This window comes from Aquarana catesbeiana, linkage group LG01 (assembly GCF_042186555.1).
Source record: "Aquarana catesbeiana isolate 2022-GZ linkage group LG01, ASM4218655v1, whole genome shotgun sequence".
Classification (NCBI taxonomy): domain Eukaryota; kingdom Metazoa; phylum Chordata; class Amphibia; order Anura; family Ranidae; genus Aquarana; species Aquarana catesbeiana.
This window is the reverse complement of record NC_133324.1, coordinates 822,640,113-822,662,036: the sequence shown is the minus strand read 5'-3', so window position 1 is coordinate 822,662,036 and position 21,924 is coordinate 822,640,113. Positions and strand designations below refer to the sequence as shown.

General features: G+C 41.6%; 1 protein-coding gene across 4 annotated transcripts in view; it reads left to right on the top strand.

Moving 5' to 3' along the window:
* Positions 1-21,924, top strand: part of FIP1L1 (factor interacting with PAPOLA and CPSF1) — a 133,081-nt gene that overhangs the window by 46,980 nt on the left and 64,177 nt on the right. For all 4 annotated transcript variants that reach the window (XM_073608446.1, XM_073608447.1, XM_073608445.1 and 1 more), the window contains 2 exons: positions 14,030-14,056; positions 21,587-21,641. In XM_073608446.1, the coding sequence (XP_073464547.1) occupies positions 14,030-14,056; positions 21,587-21,641 (82 nt within the window). The remainder of the gene's footprint in view (positions 1-14,029; positions 14,057-21,586; positions 21,642-21,924) is intronic.

The window sequence follows — 21,924 nt, the reverse complement described above, 5'->3', positions numbered from 1 at the left end:
CCACAACAACCCACACCAGCTCTTGCACTAGATTTAGCAAACCTTTTTATCTTCTGGTGAGATTTCTTCGTTAGGACAAAAGGATGAAATGAATAATGCTTGTGTATCACAATTGTGACTTTGATGGTCTAATTGTTGCTTGCGCAGATATTCCACAGTCGGTGAAGGTTTCAAAAGTGTACAGTGCCTTGAAAAAGTATTCACACCCCTTGACATTTTCCACATTTTGTCATGTTACAACTAAAAACGTAAATGTATTTTGTAGGTATTTTATGTGACCAACACAAAGTGGCACATTATTCTGAAGGGAAAGGAAAATGATAAATGGTTTTCCAAATATCATCTGAAAAGTGTGGCGTGCATTTGTATTCAGCCCCCTTTACTATGATACCCCTAACTGAAAATCTAGTGGAACTACTTGCCTTCATAAGTCACCTAATTAGTAAATAGATTAAAAAAAACAAACACCAGTAAAGCGCACTACAAGGTCCAGCCCAACAGACAGCAGTCTATGCTATCAGCATAGTGAGGACAAATGTTCATTCCAACATACAAGGGTTCTGCAGCTTGCCAGATAAAGACCCTGGAAGATCAAAGGAGTTTAAACAACAAAGAAATGGCAGTGCAAGATCATGTTAAAATCTTGATGAGCATAGATGGCAGATGAAAAAACAGCACAGGATTATACGCAGTGTGATGAATGAAGGAACTGCAAGGCTGAGCCTGTCCTATGCCTCTAGCTGGCATTGGGGAGATTAGATCATGGCAGTTTTTCTGCCTGGAATTCATCAGTGTCCTGCACAAGCACAGTCTACCTCGCGGCAACCCCTTTGTGTTTGTGTGAACTGAGGGATAATGCTGAGGGCGGTCCAGTGCGTTTCAGAGGTTTATTCCTCCCTTATCAAAAACCTGCAAAAGACATGAGACTGGGGTGAAGGGTCACCTTCCAGCAGGACAACGACTCTAAACATACAGCCAGGGCTACAATGGAATGGTTTGAATAGAAGCATATGCATGTGTTAGAAAGGCCCAGTCAAAGTCCAGACCTAAATCCAATCAAGAATCTTTGGCAAGACTTGAAAATTGCTGTTCAGATGCTCTCCATTCAATCTGACAGAGCTTGAGCTATTTTGCAAAGAAGAATGGGCAAAAATTTTACATTCAATATGTGCGAAGCTGGTAGAGACATACCCAAAAATACTTGAGCTGTAATTGCAGTGATAGGTGGTTCTACAAAGTATTGACTCAGGGGGGCTGAATACAAATGTACACCACACTTTTTTCACAAATTTATTTGTAAAAAATTTTGAAAACCATTAATCATTTTCCTTCCACTTCACAATTATGCGCCACTTTGTGTTGGTAAATTTCATAAAATACATTTTATGTTTTTTTAGTTGTAACGTGACAAAATGTGGAAAATTTCAAGGGGTATGAATACTTTTTCAAGACACTGTAAGAGCCGGTTCACACAGGGGCAGCACAACTTGCAGCGCGACTCACAGAGGCGACCTGCACATGACTTCAGTGGCGAATTGCAAAATGACTTTTGTATAGAACCGTTGGAACGGTTCCATTGTACAGAACAGAACGCGACTTGTCAGGCGGCTAAGTCGCCCCTGTGTGAACCGGGTCTTAATGTGACTGTGTGTAGTATGCAACAGGAACGTTGATAACTCATGATTTTGCTTGGTTTGTGAACATCTAATAAGACACATTCTAGTTGGTATCCAGTGAGTGGGCCAGCTTATACATGGCATATTTGTTTTTGCTTATAGTGAATGTGTCTAAAAACAGTACTGGCACAAAATATAATCTGTATAATAAAAAAAAAAAAGTAGAAAATTATGCCAACAAAAAGCAACAGCATGTAAACTTTGCAGGACTTGATATACCATGTCATGTGAAGCTTTCAGTGACTTTATCAGCCATATTGGAGAAGAGGTGGGTTGTCTACAGCAGTGTTTCTCAACTCCAGTCCTCAAGGCGCCCCAACAGATCATGTTTTTATGATTTCCCTCAGATGAAATGGCTGTGGTAATTACTAAGGCAGTGAAACTGATCAAATCACCTGTGCAAAATAATGGCAAGCCTGAAAACTAGAGGTCGACCGATATATCGGCCGGCCGATATATTGGCCGATATTTGGTGTTTTTTTCTTAATCGGCATCGGCCGATTGTGCTGATAAAAAAGGCCGATATAACTCAGCGCGACTTGCAAATGACTTCTGAAGTCAATACAAGTTGCCTGTATTCTTCTGTGAAGCACTTCTCTCCCTCCTCTGGGCAGCCTGCCAAATCTGATAAAAAGAACCTGAATTGATACAATGTTTACACTTATGAATGAACTGAGCTCTGTGTGTAGAAGCTCTCAGTTTAACCATTTAAAGACTAAATCTTTTCTGACATTTGTTGCTTACAAGTAAAAATCCTGTATTTTCTGCTAGAAAATCACTTAGAACCCCCAAACATTATATATTTTTATATATATATATATATATATATATATATATATATATATATATATATATATATATATATATATATATATATATATATATATATATACACATATACATACATACACATATACATACATACACATATACATACATACATATATATATATATATATATATTATTTTTTTTTTTTAGCAGAGACCCTAGGGAATAAAATAGCGGTTGTTGCAATATTTTGTGTCACACGGTATTTGCGCAGCGGTCTTTCAAACGCAATTTTTAAAAGAAAAAAAATACACTAATAAATTTTAAAAAAACTAAGCAGTAAAGTTAGCCCATTTTTTTTCGTCCAAAAGATTTGGTTACCTGTTTTTGTGTATTTATTTTTAAGATATAGTTTTTTTTTATATATTTTTTTTTTATCTAAATTCTACATACAAGTGAACTGATTGGAGGTTTGTTTTGTTTAATAAATGTTTAAATGTAAAAAATTTTCTGTATCACTTTAGGTTGCTTTCACACTGCAGCGGGCATGCGTTGACGTTAAAACACTGCTAGTTTTAGCGGCGCTTTACCGTCATTTTAGCGGCGCTATTCGGCTGCTAGCGGGGAGCTTATAACCCAGCTAGTAGCCGAGGAAGGGGTTAAATGCGCCCCTGAAGCGCCGCTGCCGAAACACTTTGCAGGCACTTTGGCAGCGGTGCGCATTCATTTTAATGGGCAGGAGTGGTGAAGCAGCGGTATACACCGCTCCAAAGATGCTGCTTGCAGGACTTTTTTTTTAACATCCTGCCAGCGCATCACCTCAGTGTACTCGGGCTTTCACACTGAGACTGCAGGGGAGCCGTTTTACAGGCGCTATTTTTAGCCCAAAAGCACCTGAAAAACGCCCCAGTTTGAAAGGGGTCTAAATGTTAAATTTTATGAGATAAAGGGAAAAAAAAAAAAAAATCGGCCTACTATATCGGCCCACTATATCGGCCCAAAAAAGTCGGCATCACATATCAGCCATCGGCCTCCGAGATTTCTAAATATCGGCATCGGCCAGAGAAAAACCCATATCGGTCGACCTCTACTGAAAACGTGACCTGTTGGGGTGCCTTGAGGACTGGAGTTGAGAAACGCTAGTCTACAGTGCCATTGTCACAAATACTAGATAAGGGTGGTAGTGTGTGTAGTTCAAATTCTTTAACCAAAATCTCATTTGTTTTGGTAAAAACTGGCTTTTTATATAAATATTTTTTATGTAACTGCAAAGGTTGTTTTTTTTTTTTTTTTTTTTTTGCGGTTTATGAACCTAGCATATACTTTAGGTTTGCTGGTTTCCTGGCTTGTTTTTATAACTTTTGGGGTTTGCATATTAAGCAACCTCAGTTTAGTTTGATGGAAATTTGTCAAACTGAATATTTAGCCGTAATGGTATCTGTGCTTCTGATAATTTCCCTTATTGCCAGACTTCTTTAATTCAAGGACCTACATAGTTTGTAGAGTTTCTGAACGGTGTGGGGTACATTTCTGCTCTTTCTTGGGGACATCAATTTACAAGTGACGTGGGCTATGGAGTTCTTCAAATATTTGTTTAAAATCATAGAAAAGTGACTCAAAAGTCTGGTAAACTCATGCTGCTTGGAAGATGTTAATATTTAGATTTTTACAGAATTCCTAATCTAACCTGATCTTTTATATTGATTCAGAATGTGTTATTTTTGGCATGTGCATGAGCAAACACTGGAAATTGGATATCCCTCTGAATTCTGCTGTTTTTTTTATGAAGGCTAACAACGGTCCATATTTCATTAGTAGTAGTTAAAGCGCACCTATCATAATGATATATAATAACATAACTAGTAGGAACCTCAACAACTCATCCAGTATGTAATGTCAAAACAGTTATACAGAGTAGCCAGTTGGTTCATCCAATTTTGAAGCAATGATCAAACAATGATGGCTGATGGCAGTCAGCAGATCACGTTTGTGGGGAACAAAAAATATATATATTACATCTTCGCAGTGCATACACATTTGTTTATTTAAAAAGGCAGCAAGTACAGAACAATACCTCTTCATGTGCAAAAAATACATTGTGCTCTTAACTTCTTGTTGAAGCTGACAATGCAGTGCTTCTGCTGCACTGAAATCTCAATCAGTATTGCAAGCCAGCTTATATCCTTGCTTGGGATTTCAGTGCAGCATAGGCGACTTACAGTGCATAGGAAGTTGGGAGCCCACTGGTGTTCTGGCAGGGTAAAAAGTTATTTTTGTCTATTTGAAGCATTTTTAAAGGCATACAATATGGGGAATTGTGCCTGTATTTTTGTTGCATTTTTTTTTCACCCCTCGGATGTACAGTTGGCACAGGTTTTACGGGCTTGGTTGGTTCCTAAAGTATAGGTCAAGAAAGGAGGACAGAAAGTGAGGTTAAATCTCTTTAACAGAGCCTTGGGTATTGCTAAAAACCTGAAAAAGTCTCCTAATCCTTCCTGGTCCAAAAGATACTGAAAAGATAGTCTCTGTGGTAAATCAGTTGCTGTCATTTAAAACACCTGCTCCAGGAAGATTTACATTCAGTGAAATTGTTTCTGTGAATGTCGGGTTCATTACTTTATAAATATGCCCCTTAAAGCTCATTTAACCTTGCGGTTCCATGTTCAAGAAATGAGGGGGGGGGGGGGGGGGGGGGGCTTTCTGACATGATCACTATTAAAAGAAAAAAAAAATCAAAATTGAATTGACTTTAGGCTGCTGTTGAGGAATCTACATCTGTACATTCCACCAAACATCTCTGGGCTATCATTCTTGGATTGGTCTGCTTGGATTTAGTTGTGTGTTTTTTTTTTTTTTTTTTTTTTTTGTTTTTTTGTTTTTTTTTTTGCGCAATCACTATGGTTTGGTGTAGGAGAGCTACAAAAAAGCATGCCATAAATTGCATTTATTGCTTTGTGTCTTTAAGGGAACTCTTAAATCTTCGGGTTATACTGCCATCTACAGAAGGATTGTACGCTGGCAAAAAAAAATTGTAGGTCTGCCTAGGATAGCCAACTCCATATTACTATCGGGCCCCAGTTTTTTGCTAGTGTTCTAGGAGGGTTTTTTTAAGCTCTGCTCTTAAGACTGCAAGCATTTTTCTTCAATTTCCGAAGTTCCTCTGTTTGCAGCTTGTATCCATTTGTCAAAAATGGATACCACTTTGGTCCGTCAGTATCTTGCTTCCAATAAAGTGACCACCTTTCTGGTGAAGGATGCACAACCCTCAGACATATTTTCCTTGGCAAGAAGGTGTGCCCCACTTTCAAAAAGTAGGAGTTGGAGGGGGGGGGGGGGGGTCGGAGTCTGTTAGCCCCTTTGAAAGCTTGCATTGCAAATGCTTGGCTGTGGCAGGGGGTTCCCAGGGGCTACAATCTTGTTTCCCCACTTTGGAATTCAAAGCACTGAATATTTTCATTTGAGCTCAGAAATTCTGCATGAGATCCGTACCCTCCCTTCACTGGGGAGACTTCCTGACTTTTTTGCCTACATATCCCATATTTGCAGTGTCCCAGCATTTCCTTTGCTTTTGGGTCCCCTGCACTTTGTGGCCCTTCCATTCTGCTTGTATTCTGTACCTTGGGTGTTCACCAAGGTGCTGGCTTAAGCAGTATTCTGTATTGGGACAAGTCAGTTCAATCCCTGGACAGACTGATTAATTTGATTTCGAGGACCAGGTTATACTTGGACTAGTGGCTTCTGAATACAGCTCTTGAATTGGGAAAATCATTCTTTCCCATCTTTTTGGAAGGTGCTTACAATGGTTGGAAGTCTATTGGGTTGAGGATGAGTCCTGGGGACTTGGAAATCAGAGCAATCTCTTTTACTGATCAACATTCTAGAGTATTGAACAATTTAGCTATGCTTGAAGTATTTTGAATATACTGCTGGAGGTTCACCCTATCCTGGTTTAGATAAACCATGCTCTCGGCAGTGGTATACTACAGCCATCAGGGAGAAACTAAAAATCTTGCCACACCAAGAGAGGTAGAGCAGATTCTGTCCTGGGTAGTACTTTGTGTTTAAACCTTGTCTGCCGTTTACATACCTTGTGTAGATCATTGCCAAGCAGGCTTTCTCAGTAGGCAGCCAGTGCAGGGAGTGGTCCCTACACCCAGAGATGCTCCAAGACCTGTGTCTCACATGGGGCCACATATGAATCTCCTGGCTTTCAGGTTCAACAAGTTAGTTTGTCTCCAGGTACAGGGAGCCACTAGTGGAAGCACTGGGTCCTCTGGTGGCTCTGTGGAATCGGTACACCATGATATATTTTTTTTTTTTATAATTTTTATTAAATAATTTGCAACAGTACAAAATATTACTCTTAGCAAGCTTGCTTGTTTTCTATCGTATATTCCCTTCCCTCCCCCGCCCGCAGCCCATCCTTTTAGAAGTAACCCGTTTCGGTACACACGATGTTCCTTGCTTACTACCTTTCTCTTTGCTCTCACGTTACTTCTCTTCCGGGAACTGCGTTTTCCGTATCGCCTCCCATGCTTAAGGCTATTATTGCAAGTGGACTCTAATACGGCACTAGCAGGACTCTAATACGGCACTAGCAGGGGGCATGCCGTCTCTTGTACCCATGGATTCCATATCTTAAAGAACTTACTGTAATTACCCATCCTGGTGTAATTTGTTTTTTCCTTCCATACTAAGGAGTTGATAGTCCTAACCCATTCTTCCGGGGTCGGGGGTGTTTTTGATTGCCAGGATTGTGCAATTAATTTTCTTGCTTGGTACAAACATCTTGCGGTGGCTATTGCAGCGCTTCTATCCCCTAGTTCTCTATCAATGTAGCCCAAAATACATGTTTTGGGTTCAAGCTCTAGTTTAACCCTAAACGTGGTGCTAATTATTTGCAGAATCTCAGACCAGTATCTGACCAGTTTTGGGCATCTCCACATCATATGTATTGAGTCCCCTGTTTCCCGGCATCTAGGGCACTCATCGTCGGATCAGGGGAACAGGGGGGACAAAGGACACCCCTGTCTTGTCCCTCTCTCGAGCGAGAAATGTTCTGAGTATCCATTATTTATTTTTAGCCTAGCGCTTAAGTGATTATATAATATTTTCAGCCATCCAATAAATGCAGGGCCAAATCCAAACCTTTCCAATACCCACCAGAGGTACTCCCACTCAAGGTTATCAAAAGCCTTGGCCGTATCCAAGGACAAGATAGCCCTGGAACCCATGTTTTCTGTTGGTACCTGGAGGTTCATGTATACCCTTCTAATATTTTATGCTGGTGAACCGATTGGGAATAAACCCTGACTGATACAAGTGCATGAGTTTTGAAATATATTTATTTAACCTAGTTGCCAGCGCTCTTGCGAAATCTTAGCATCAGAGCACAATAATGATATCGGCCTATAAGAGGATACTTCAAGTTGGTCTTTCCCTTCTTTCTGTATCACTACGATATTAGCCTCCATCATTGAAGAGGGCAGCCCTCCCCCCTCAACCGCCCACTCCAGTACTTTTAGAAGCTCTGGGAGCAGCACCTCGCCATAGTGTTTATAGGTCTCCAATGGTAACCCATCTGGGCCCGGGGATTTCTGATTGGACATCTCCGCAATTGCTTTTTGCAACTCTTCCAAAGCCAATGGGGACTCCATCTCACTCCTATCCTTCTCCGAGAGAACAGGTAATTCAACACCCTCCAGGAACCTATCCATATCACACTGATCTGAACCCTGATGTGATTTATACAAGTCCTTGTAAAATTCAGAGAAAGTCTCCATAATCACAGCAGGTTCAGATGAGATCTCTCCGGTTGGAATCCTAATTGACGGGATAGTTGAAGAGGAAGTATTGGACTTGGCTAAAAGTGCCAGCATCCGGCCCATTTTTTTCCCCTTCTCCAAAGTAATTTTGTCTCTGAAAAAGCCTCTTATTTTCAGTTTTTCTAATAATTGCCGCTTTGTACTCTTGCTGTTTCTTAAGCCACATCTCTTGTTTCTCTGGGGTTGGATCTATCACGTACTGTCCTTCTGATTCTATCGCCTCTTTTCTGACCTGTTCCTCCTATTCCCTTGACTTTTTTTCTTTTATTTTTACCACCTGCTGAAATAGTAGACCCCCGAGGTATGCTTTTAGGGTGTCCCACACACCCCCACTGACGCTGTGCCTGTATTAAGTTCTACAAACTCTTTTAATCTAAGAATTATTTCTTCTGGGCTACCTATCAGCTCTAACCATAGTGGATTTATTGTCCACACTTTCTGGTTGCGTCTATCGTTTAAGTTTACAGTTAGAGTCAAAGGCGAATGGTCTGATATCCCTCTTGGCCAATACTCTATTTTTTTTATTAGTCGCGATGGTTCACTGTTACCATATCTATACGTGATAGTGTAGAATATGACCCTGAATAGCAAGAATACTGCCGGATATTTGGATTGTGGCATCTCCAAAAATTGCTCCATCCAATCTCCTCAAGAAGTTGGCCTAGGCGCCCCTCTGACACTTTTTTTTGTTCGGGTCACTGGTGGAAACCTGTCCAAGCTATTATTAAGCACCGCATTAAAATCCCCCACCACTATGATCGGGGTATCTGCCTTGTCCTCCACGAACTCTTTTAAATCAAGCAAAATCTCAGTTTTGAACGGAGGGGGGATATAAACATTTGCTATCACAAATGGTTTGTTTTCTTTTAGGCAACTCAAAAAAACATAGCACCCCAGTGTGTCTATTCTGACATCCCTGCAGGAAAATAGCACCCCTCTCTTTACCAGTATACTCACCCCCCTAGAATAGGAGGAGTAGACTGAATGATGCCTTCTTGAAATTTACTACTCCGGATTTGTAATTTGGTGTCGTTAGTGAGGTGGGTTTCCTGCAGGCATATCAGTTCAACACCGTGGGTCTCCAACACTGAGAACACAGTCGCTTTTTTGACAGGATCACCCATGCCCCTAATGTTCCAAGAGCCTATATTTAGAGTTTTAGGCAGCATCTAGAAAAAAAAGAAAGAAAAAAAAATAGAAACAACCAATAAACGAAATGAGGGGCCATTCGCTTGTGTGATTGTGTCTCCCAAAATTGCAATCATCATCATAATTGTGTCAAAAGAAAAGACAACAAAAACGGGAAACAGAAAATCCTTATAACCAGTTCCCATTCTACCTTCTCTCTCTGTGCTGCTTCTTGTTAAATGTGAATGTGTGCTCTGTTCTTATCTGCCCCCTCCCCCTTTGTATGTGTGTCATATAATCTTACCCTGCATCTCCCTATTACCCTCCCCCCCCCTTTATATTATTTGCCACCCTACCCTGCTGATTCATTCGTGACCCCCCCCCCTCTTTCCCCCTCCTGCCTGACTAGGCTAGCCCTAGGGACATTACTTGTGACCATTTCCTCCCTCCAAACCACAACTCCTTATCCCTACTTAAATGTGTTCCAATTTCCTTACTTTTCACCATCAATCCCCTCCCCCCCTCCTATAACCCAGTTCAAAAAAATTACACAAAAAAAAAAAAACATTCTTAACTGGTGATCCCTCATCTTTCATCAGTGACTTTCACCTGCCAAACCCATCCGCCCCCCCCCCCCCACCCCCCCCCCCCGTGCCATCCTCTCTTTAATTTCCTTTTTTGAAGAAACATCCCAAAATCTGTGAAAAATTTCAATATTAACTTAAATTATTCAATAGCTGCAGTCCATAACTCTACAAGTCCTTTTTATTGTCTTCGAGCCACTTTGTTGCCCCTGCGACCGAATCAAAAAAATCGGTTGCCCCCAAGGCGGTAATACGTAAACGTGCTGGGTACAATAATGCGTATGCGATTTTATAGTTCCGTAAGCTGCGTTTTAATGTCCATGAATTACGCCCTGTGCTTCTGTAAGTCTGGAGAGTAATCCGTGTACAATGAGATTCTAACTCCATTATAAAAAATGTCCCCTAGCTCTCTAGCCTTTTGCATCAGTGTCACCTTGTCCTTGTAGTTGAGCATTTTTATAATTATTAGCCTAGGGTAACACCCTGATGGCGGGGCTCTAGACGGCACTCTATGGGCTCTTTCAATCGCAAAAAGATGCAAGAAGATTTCCATTCCAAATGTTCCCTTAAGCCATTTTTCCAGGAACTCCGCAGGGTGGGAGCCCTCTCACTGCTCCGGGAAGCCCACCGCCCTCACGTTGTTCCTGCGTGACCTATTTTCTATTTCATCCATTTTAGCTTTATATAGGCCCATCTGTACTTGCATTGCTTTGAACTCTTGCTTCGTTGGGTTTAGGTCATCCTCTACCTGACTTAACCTCTCCTCCAGGTTGGTTGTTCTCACAATAGTTCTTTGCAGATCTTGGCTCCTTAAAAATAGCTCTTCCTTTAACCCTCTTAACTGTTCGCACAAGTTACTCAATGAACCCTTACAAAAGTTGACTGCACATAATATATCTTTCAATGTAGGCTCAGCTTCCATTGGTGTATTTAAATCAGAGACAATTTCAGTCATGTTTCCCAGGGGTCCCCCCCAGGGCTTTTTTTACTCAGTTTTTGTAGTAGCAGGCGGTGCCACCGACGCTTTGCCTAAGCTTTTTCTGTTCCCAGGGCCTCCCACCTGAGATTTCTCTTGTAGTTGCTGAATGCCTTTAGTTGGTGAAGATGTAGAAGTGTGTGCATACCTCTCCAGCTTGGCTGCTGCTGCTGCCTGGTTCCCCTTCTCCTTAGATGAGCGAGTAGCTTGAGAGCTGGAATTCTCCTGCTGTTGCTGATCTTCTCCCTTTTTCCTAGTCATGGCCAGTTGTATAGGAGTATGGGGTGTATGAAGGGGTATATAGCCCACCCAGATTGCGAGACTACAATGCTTTTCCACTCCTTCAAGGTCCTGATAGCGTCTGCTTATATGAGTTGTTAGCGCTAACTCCCAGCCTCCGTCCGTCAGTACCTCAGTACTCCTGGGTCTACCAGGCTGTGCAGGGGCGCACTATCAAGCCTCACCACTCAGTACACACCAAGTGGTTACAATGTCCCTCTCTCCTACGGCGGTACGGGCCGCTGTGGCGCAACAGTTCGGGCCACTCAAGCTCCCCCACACTACACTAAGGGGAGCAGGTGATAGTTATAGGACTCCGCTTTTGTATCTGCTGAGCTCGTAGTGCCTCTGAGTGCTGCTAAGCCGGATGGGCGGTACAGAGTCCCTTCAGGCAGCCACCCTCGTTGTGTATGTCAAGCACTGCTTGTCCCACTATCTCTCGCGGGAACTCGAGTCGTTACCCGGCCAACTGCTCAAGCTCAGCGGGCAGCGCAAGCTCCTCCTCACCGTACCGAAGGAAGCCGCCAACGTCGTCCTCCTTCGTACTTCCTGCAGTCCGAATGTCGGTGCCTTCGCTCACACGATCCTCACACAGGAAGGACCAAACGGGCATGCAGGTATTGCTTCTTACAAAAAAAAAAAAAAAAACAAGGCGCACCAAACTAGGTTAATGCCGCTAGACTGACTCGGATGGCCACGGGGGGATAGAGCAGGGAGAGACCTCACGCACCTCCGCTCACTCCGACATCCGGTCACACCACCGGTACACCATGATATTTGATATCGTTTTCCTGACAGGTCTTCTGTCTCAAGGACTGACTTTTATCATGGGCTTGACGGTGGCTTACTTTAACTGCATGACTGTTGAAGCCGGATCAGGGGCATCTCTAAATGTGAAATTCTGGTGATGTTAAAAACTAGGAAGTTTTTTTCTCACAGGGTTTATCCTTACACACAAAAGACATATATGTCACCTGGTGCTAGTCTCAGATACTTCCATCCTAGGAGATTTCCCTGTGGGACAAATCCTCCCCTTGCTAAAGTTGGATCTGGAGAAGCATTTGGCCCTCAGCACCATTTAAGGGTCAGGTCTCTGCTCTTGATATATTGTCATTTACTTCTGTACTCTCTCTTCCTTGTAGCTATCACCTCTGCAAATAATAGTTTCTGGTTTAGCACAGACAATGTGGTGTTGAGGCCCAGAGCTTATTTCCCACCTAATGTAGTTTAGCCCTTTTACCTCCCTTCCACCCTTTCAACTGTCCCTCTCTCTGGCTTCAGCTCATCAAATAGACATTCCCCCTCATTGCCATAGTGTGGTTCAGGCTGCAAGAAGGCTGTAAAAATATCTCAGCTATTCTTTTAGAAAGACTGATTCCTATTAGAGTATGTCTTGACAGAATTGGCACACTCTAAGATCCGTGAATACTTCTTGGGTTTATTAGCATCAGGCTACCATTCCCCAGTTTTGCATAGTTATCATCTGGTCTTTTGTTCAAACCTTCTCTGAGTGTTTATAAGGTGAATATTCTGGCCTCATCTGATGCCAGCTTTGGCCGTGAGGTCCCACAGGCAGGTGTTTGTTTCCTGTGTTGCCTACCCCTCCGTAAGGCTCCTTTCACACTGAGAAGCTTTGCAGGCACGAAAGTGCTAAAAATAGCGCCCCGAAAGAGCCGCTCAATGCACTCCAGTGTGAAAGCCCCAAGGGCTTTCACACTGGGGCGGTGCGATTGCAGGGCAGTCAAAGTCCTGCAAGCCGCACCTTTGGAGCACTGTAGGAGCGGTGTATTTACTGCTCCTAAAGCACCCCTTATCATTGAAAACAATGGGGCAGTGCTGCAAAACCTTTTAACTCTGTCCCGGCCGCTAGCGGGGGCTTAAAACCGCCAGCACCCGCACACGCCTCAGTGTGAAAGTAGCCTCACTGCTTTTGAACGTTCCAAAGGTTTAAGAATTCCTGTGTGCCTTAGTGAACCAGTAAGAAAATAGGTGTGTGTGCTCGCAGAAAAATTATTTTCATAAAGTAAATTGAGGAACACAGATAACATCCCTCTTTATGATCATGCTTTCGGTACTACTTTGCTACAAAACTTGGGCATGGTAGTATCCTGGGCTGGCCTACTAATTTTATGTTTACCAGCATCTAATCCTTCTTTAGGTGGCAGTATAACCCAAAGGTTTAAAATTACCTGTGTGCTTTAATGGATTCAAGGAACATAATTTTACTGTGAGTACAAACTTACATTATTTAAAAAAAAAAAAAACCCAAAGCATTGACTGACTCACTGACTGACTGAGGCTCTTAGACTTTCTACTTATCTCTTGCCAAAAGTTCGGGAAGGTAAGGAGCATTTCTGTGAGAGAGAGCACAGCCTGTCCCACAATTGCAGCATGCTTACCTCTCATTTCTTGCATGGGAATTTACTTCAGAGCAGACGTGGTTTGTCACATTACATGCAGTGGCATCTAAGGGTGCAGAGGTAAGTATGTACCTATTGCTACTATAATGTCCATGTGAAGACTGTAAATTTGCATAAAGGATATGCCATTTTTTTATGCATAGGTGCACTTTAAGTCTATGTACCGTTTGTTTGCTTGCAGTATAAAGCAGAAACAGAGTGTTCCACTTATGATCCTGTGTAGAAAGAATAATATTTGATTATCTCGCTGTTGCTGAATATCATCCATCAGCTGAGTTTCATGGGAAATAAATTTAAATTAAAGCTGCAATCTAGCAAAAATGTTGTTTTTACATGAGTTCATAAAAACTAAGATGTACCTTCTTTTTCTAGGAATACCGATTACAGTGCCACCACCAGGCAAGTATTTTAATGATTATATAGTGTGCCAACATTTAGTTCTATGTTCCTATTTTCTTTGCGTATTTTTTATTTGATGAGTAGATAGTATATCATTCTGCTTAATGGCAACTGTGTGAACATGAAAAGGAAAGAAGAAACAGATTGGGCCAGTGTAGCAGCCATCTGTGTACTTACATTAAAGTGATTGTAAAGGCTTGTTTATTTTTTTAAATAATAAACATACAGTTGGTTTTGCACAGAGCAGCCTGGATCCTCCTCTTCTCTGGTCCCTCTTTGCTGCTCCTGGCCCCTCCCTCCTTTGACTGCCCCTCAGCCAGCAGCTTGCTATAGGTTGTCACCCAAGCCGAGTCAGAGCTCTATATATCCATTCAGAAACTGAGCCCCGCTCCCTCTCACCCCTGATTGGCTGACTGACCTTGACATCCGCAGGAGCCAGTAGTGCTGCTGCTCTGTCTCAGCCAATCAGGAGGAGTGTACTGGATGGCTGAGGGGATCGTGGACAATGCTGGAGAGAGGAGCTCAGGTAGGTAATTGGGGGCTGCTGGGGGGCTGCTACACACAGAAGGTATTTTATCTTAATGCATAGAATGCTTTAAGATAAAAGAAAACAACCTTCTGCCTTTACAACTCCTTTAACTAAAAACTGTTCAAAAAGCCCCTAACAAACTAGAAGCACATCCTGCCTGACTCCTTGGACTTGTACAGTACCTGACAGCGAGATTGTGTTTCCAGCGCGATCCTATCGCACCGGTTCTCGGCAACAGGGTACTGTGCATGTTGCGCTGGCTCGCTGATCGGGAAAGGAAAACTTTTTTTTTTTTTTTTTACCTTTCGCGATGAGCGACAGGCAGTGCTGACAGCTGTCTGGTATGAATCATGAGGGGGAACGCCGTGCCACATTTTAAATGAAAAAACCTCCCCAACCCCCCCCCCCCCCCCCCCCCCCCCTGAACCGTACCAGGCCGCATGCCCTCAATCCGATAAATGCGGCGAGATTGACACAATATTGCAGTCACCTACTGTATGTTCTAGTTGCAGCCTGCATTATGTATGTTATCCTAATTGTGTGTAGGCATTTAAGAAGATTTTATAAAAAAAAAAAAAAAAAAAAACAGTTTCATATGTAGACTGGTTATGCAATCTGCATCAGACAGTGGGAACTCGTTAAATGACCTACTGCAATGCTGAAATGGGTTACACAACTTCTAAAGATTTCGGGTGCATTTAATTAATTTAGAAGTTGGTGCACAGAGGCAGAAAGGTTCAGTGATTTTTGCACACCTATTATCTACAATGCCCGACCATGATGCAGTAGATTGTGATCAGCAGTTTAGCAGGCTTCTCCTATGTATTATAGATATGTTTATGATGGTAAGCTCATCTTTTTAAAACTATAAGGAAGATTTACTGGTGTTGGTGAATATTTATTTGGTTGAAGGAACCTATTCCGAGAGAAATCGCTTCCATTAATCAATGAAAGTTGATAAATTCTGTTTGTTCAGCTGTCATGTTGGATCAGTAAATCAGTACTTTGTAATTCACTAACCAAAAACAATAATTCATTTAATTTAGAATTGCATACTTGTTTTGGGGCGGTAGCTCATAGTAACCAAGCTATTGGATTGGCCTGACAGTTGGATAGTCTGCATTTTCAGAAGAAGTCAACAGTGGAAGCTAATAATTATTTATCTTGACACGCCCTTTCTGGTTGATGAAAACATAAGATTTAATCTCATATTTACTGAAATTTTAAGGAAAAGTCAGGAACAAGTTAACAGTACATACATTTGGCTTCAGTCCCACATTCATAGACCACCTCTCAATGAAGCTACATCTCTGTAATAGATATAATAAGGTACTTATACCTAGAAGCACCACTATGATATTGTCACCTTTCATTTGGGAGTGTAACAAAGATTGACATCTAAAACCAATTATTTGGTAGTGATAAGGAGAGTGAGCACAAAGCGCCTTTTGTGCCTGCAGGTATGGAAATTATAACCAGAGTAAAGCCTAGTATACACGGACCAAATGTGGGGCCGCATCCGGCCCATGTGTACTGCAGCTGGTCTGACATAAGCCGGCCTTCTGTCAATGGGGCATGACCATAAAAGGTCTGTCGATCGGCTCCCGATCAGCGCTCTTAGCCAATAGCGCTGACCGAAGTGTTGTGGGGGGGGTAGGGCCTGTCCCCCTGTCAGAACACAATAGCACAGCAGGGGAGATCCCGGTACATGCTAACATTGCATAGTTAGTACAGCGGCCCCCCCAGAGCTGTCAGTTTTTTGTTTTTTTTTTTGCTCATCTCTACTGGGTTGAATGGAAAAAAAAAACTACTATTGTGCACTAGGCTTTAAGCTAGGGTAGAGGGGAGTAAATTTGGTGAGATAGAGATATCAAAGATTTTTACATTTGAGATTAAATGAGGGAAAACAAAAACAGAAAAAGCAAAAATATGCTCACAGGGACTGGGGAATAGGGGTAGAGGAGGAGGAACCTGCTGTAGATAATCACGATTAATACGCTGGTATGATAAACTTATTAGGTACGAGGTGAGATCTGAAGAGTGTTTAACACCTTTATGACGGCATAATACAAATATGTGGCATCCAGTAAGTGGCTTTTAATCCTGTGTGTCGCATATTTGTTCTAGTGTTTGTGCTGGAAGCTTGCTCGCACACTCCTGGCACAGAGAACTAGCTGTCAGTGGCAGTTCTGTGCCTCTTACTAACAATCAAGAACCATAACTAGATGCCGATCACACGATCGCTGTAATACACTGAGGGGAAAAAAGTAATTGATCCCCTGCTGAATTTTGTACATTTGCCCACTGACCAATAAATGATCAGTCTAAAATTTTAATGGTAGGTTTATTTTAACAGTGAGAGACAGAATAACCGCAACAATATCCAGAAAAACTTTATAAACTGATTTGCATTTTAATCACTGATTTGGGCCTCCTAATGACCAGGCCATTTTTTTTGCGATACGGCACTGCGTCGCTTTAACTGATAATTGTGTAGTCATGCGATGTACAAAAACACAATTGACGTCCATTTTTTTCCCCCCCACAAATAGGGTTTTCTTTTGGTGGTATTTGATCATCTCCTGCGATTTTTATTTTTTGCACTATAAACAAAGCGACAATTTTGGAAAAAAAAAAAATATATATATATATATATATATATATATATATATATATATCTATATATATATATCTATATCTATATATATATATATATATATATCTATCTATATCTATATATATATATATCTATATATATATATCTATATATATATATATCTTTTTTACTTTTTGCTATAATAAATATCCCCAAAAATTTTTAAACAAATTTCTTCCTAAGTTTAGGCTGATATGTATTCTTCTACATATTTTTGGTAAAAATGGCAATAAGCGTATATTGATTGTAAGCTCTAACGAGCAGGGCCCTCTGATTCCTCCTGTATTGAATTGTATTGTCTGCCCTAATGTTGTAAAGCGCTGCGTAAACTGTCGGCGCTATATAAATCCTGTATAATAATAATAATATTGATTGGTTTGCGCAAAAGTTATAGCGTCTACAAAATAGGGGATAGATTTATGCAATTTTTATTAACATTTTTTTTATTTTTTTTTTACTAGTAGTAATCTGTGATTTATTTTTTTTTTTGGGGGGGGGGGGGGGGGGGGGACTGCAAGATTGTGGGGGACAGATCGGGCACTTTTGACACACTTTTGGGACCATTATTTATACAGTGATCAGAGTTAAAAATGGCCACTGATTACTGTATAAATGTCATTGGCAGAGAAGGGGTTAACACTAGGGGGCGATCAAGGGGTTAAATGTGTGTCCTAGGTAGTGTTTCTAACTGGGGGTGATGGGACTGCCTGGGGGAGGAGACCGATTGTTTTCGGTTAGGAACAACTGTTCAGTCTCCTTACCCCTGACATAACTGAGATCTGTCTATTTACATTTACAGACCTCCGTTGGAGCGATCACAGGTGCCTGGCGGACATCGCGACCGACCAGGCACACGCATTAGCTCGGTCGTCGCGCCACGATCCGACGTACAGCTACGATGGCTCACCCAGGGGAGCCAACCTGCCGCAGTTATACTGTGGCGGCTGGTCAGGAAGCAGTTAATGAGTGAAATAAGTATTTGATACACTATCAATCAGCAAGATTTCTGGCTCCCAGGTGTCTTTTATAGAGGTAACAAGCTTGTCACCTGTGTAAGACACCTCTCCACAGAATCAATCAGATTCCAATCGCTCCACCATGGCCAAGACCAATAAGAGCTGTCCAAGGATGTCAGGGACAAGATTATAGACCTACACAAGACTGGAATGGGCTACAAGACCATTGCCAGGCAGCTTGGTGAGAGGGTGCCAACAGTTGGTGCAATTATTCACAAATGGAAGAAACCCAAAATAACTGTCATTCTCCCTTGGTCTGGGGCTCCATGCAAGATTGCACCTCATGGAGTTTCAGTGATTATGAGAACGGTGAGGAATCAGCCCAGAACTACACGGGAGAATCTTGTCGATGATCTCAAGGCATCTGGGACCATAGTCCCTAATAAAACGATTGGTAACGCACTGCCGTGAAGGACTGAAATCCTGCAGCGCCCGCAAGGTCCCCCTGCTCCAGAAAGCACGTTTACAGGCCCCTCTGAAATTTGCTAATGAACATCTGAATGATTCAGAGGAGAACTGGGGTGAAAGTGTTGTGGTCAGATGAGACCAAAATGAAGCTCTTTGGCATCAACTCAACTTGCCATGTTTAGGCGGAGGAGAAACACCACCATCAAACATGGAGGTGGAAACATTATGCTTTGAGGGTGTGTTTCTGCTATGGGGACAGGACAACTTCACCGCATTAAAGGGATGATGGACGGGGCCATGTACCTTCAAATCTTAGGTGAAAACAACCTTCCCTCAGCCAGGGCATTGAAAATGGGTCATGTATGTGTATTCCAGCATGACAATGACTCAAAACACATGGCCAAGGCAACAAAGGAATGGCTCAAGAAAAAGCAGGGGTCAAACTCACATGTATCCCCTAGGGGATGGTGATCTCCTGGATGTTGTCACTGGAAAGGAACACAGCAGTCATAAGATCCTGGTATCCACAAGAAAAGCCAATCTTCCAGCAGAAAGAGCCCCAAGGAATACAAGCATCCGGATCCCGGTGTCCCCACAAATGACTCCAAGGCGTCAAATATAAAAGAAGGAGGAATACTATCTAAGAGTAATCCATTTATTGCATACTTCTTATGCCACAGCGCTTGTGAGCGCTTGTACACACCAGTGACTGTTTCTTTTTTGCAATAAATGGGTTACTCTTAGATAGTATTCCTCCTCCTTTTATATTTGACACCTTGGAGTCATTCGTGGGGACACTGGGATCCGGATGCTTGTATTCCTTGGGGCTCTTTCTGCTGGAAGATTGGCTTTTCTTGTGGATACCAGGATCTTATGACTGCTGTGTTCCTTTCCAGTGACAACATCCAGGAGATCACCATCCCCTAGGGGATACATGTGAGTTTGACCCCTGCCTTGCAGAGGTCCACATTCTCTGGTAAGCGCAATTGATAACTGCATGCAAGATTTTCCTTCCTCTGACCATTGAAAGTGAAATGTGGATCTGCCTGTATTGATCATTGGGGACTTTATTTACTGCGCTGCACTTATTCTCTTTCCTATTTTTGATATCTTTTCAGGCATTTGTGATTACCTGTAGTGTTCAGCTTGCAATTGGGTGTGGGTTTATAGTAGTTTGTGCTGATTGACATCCATACATTGTTCAAGAAAAAGCATATTAAGGTCTTGGAGTGGCCTAGCCAGTCTCCAGACTTAACCCCATAGAAAATATGCGGAGGGAGCTGAAGGTTCAAGTTGCCAAATGTCAGCCTCGAAACCCTAATGACTTAAAGAGGCTCTGCAAAGAGGAGTGGGACAAAATTCCTCCTGAGATGTGTGCAAACCTGGTTTCTCCACCAAGTACTAAGTCATGTTTTGAGAAGGGGTCAAACGTTTATTTCACTTATTTATAAATGCAAGTCAATGTATAACTTTTTTGAAATATGTTTTTCTGGATTATTTTGTGGTTCTGTCTCCCTGTTAAAATTAACCTCCCATTAAAATTATAATACTTATTTTTTTGTCAGTGGGCAAACGTACAAAATCAGCAGGGGATCAAATACTTTTTCCCCTCCGTGTATAATGCACTTGGATACACAAAGTGGTTGCCATGATATGTACAGTTTTACTAACACATGTCAATGTTGCAAAATTGGGTGTAGGCATTAAGGTTTGTTTTGACCCTGATCATGAAGGGGTTAAAATGAACCCATATGAGCCTGGTGGATGTAAAAGAATCTGAAGTGCCTCTATTCTTAGAGCATCCTTTCCTGGTGATGGAATCCATCTTGCCTGTCCATTCTGACACTGGAAGAGTACCTTGTTTACGCCAACATCAAAAAAAAAAATAGTTCAAGCAGAACTCAGAATATGGTAAAGTAGGACCTTTTTAATTTATTTAAAAGCCAGTTATCATGGAAAGAAGGGTCATTTTGAGGATTATTTGGAATCCTGTCACCAGTAAGCTTATGATTATAGTCACAAAATTTTATTCCATAAGCTAATAATTAATGGACGTGTTCCCCAAATTAGTTTCATGGTTCCAGTGGCCGCTTGGCATCTTAATCATTTTGTCAGGTATAGAATCATCGGATTGAGATTTTATGGGTACGTTTCAATATTTTTATCCAATTCCAGTTCCTTGGGTAGAGTTCTCAATTCTTTCTCCTATTTGGAAAAAAACCTCGGAGGCCTGCAGGTAGTGATGAAAACATAGTAACATCCGAACATGTATTTGTAAAGCATTTGCAATTGCTATTCCTGTCATGCATATCTTGGAGACAGGTGAAAGATATCCTGGCGCAAACCAGAGACCATCATGTGCTGCAAAATATAGGCAGCTCACATGCACAAGATATGATGGCCAAAAGTAAAGCAAGATATGGTACAGGAAAAAATGATCACTCCACTTCAGTTTAAGGGTCCATGCACACTGGGCATAAAAATGCTGCAGGCTTTTGATATTTGTTTTCTTCATCCTGTATAAGCAGCTCTGTGTTACTCTATTTGTCCATGCACATTAGGGAGTTTACAGGCATATTTGCAGATAAGTGTCTTCAGGCAGAAAAAACCCATCAGAATTGTGTTTTTGAGAGGAGCTGTCAGGCAGAAAAAACGCTTGATGCACAAACGCTCCTAAAACGCAGCTTTTAAGTACAATTGGCATTTTCAAGTGTACATTGATTATAGTGAAAAATGAGCATAAGAGGAATGTTTGGGTTAAAAAATGCCTATAAAAGCAAAAGCCCATAAACTCTTGTGCAATACGAGCCACTAGGAGCATTTTTTATGCAGCTTTTTCTGCCAGATGATCTTGCATTTTGCAGATGTTTAACAAACGGATTTTTTTTTTAAAAAACATTTTTTTTTAATGTCAATTCCAGGTTTCCCTCCTCCTCATGGCGGACCACCACCATCACTGATACCGACCATAGAGAGGTATATTATGCTGTATTACAGAATATGCAATATCTTGAATACTCGGTCCCTGTTTTTTATTTCAAAGACTATTGTTGGTATTGTTTTAAGTATCTGCATACCAGTTGGTACTTTTGTTTTTTAATTTGGAACCTAAACCAAAGTTCTGTGAATACAGATAGAATCCAGATTGTATATGTGATGAGATTATTTTTTAAATTATTCAGAGACAAGTGGATGATATATTAAAGCAGTGTTTCCCAACGTTTTTTCAGGCAAGGCACCCTTAAAAAATTTTATGGAC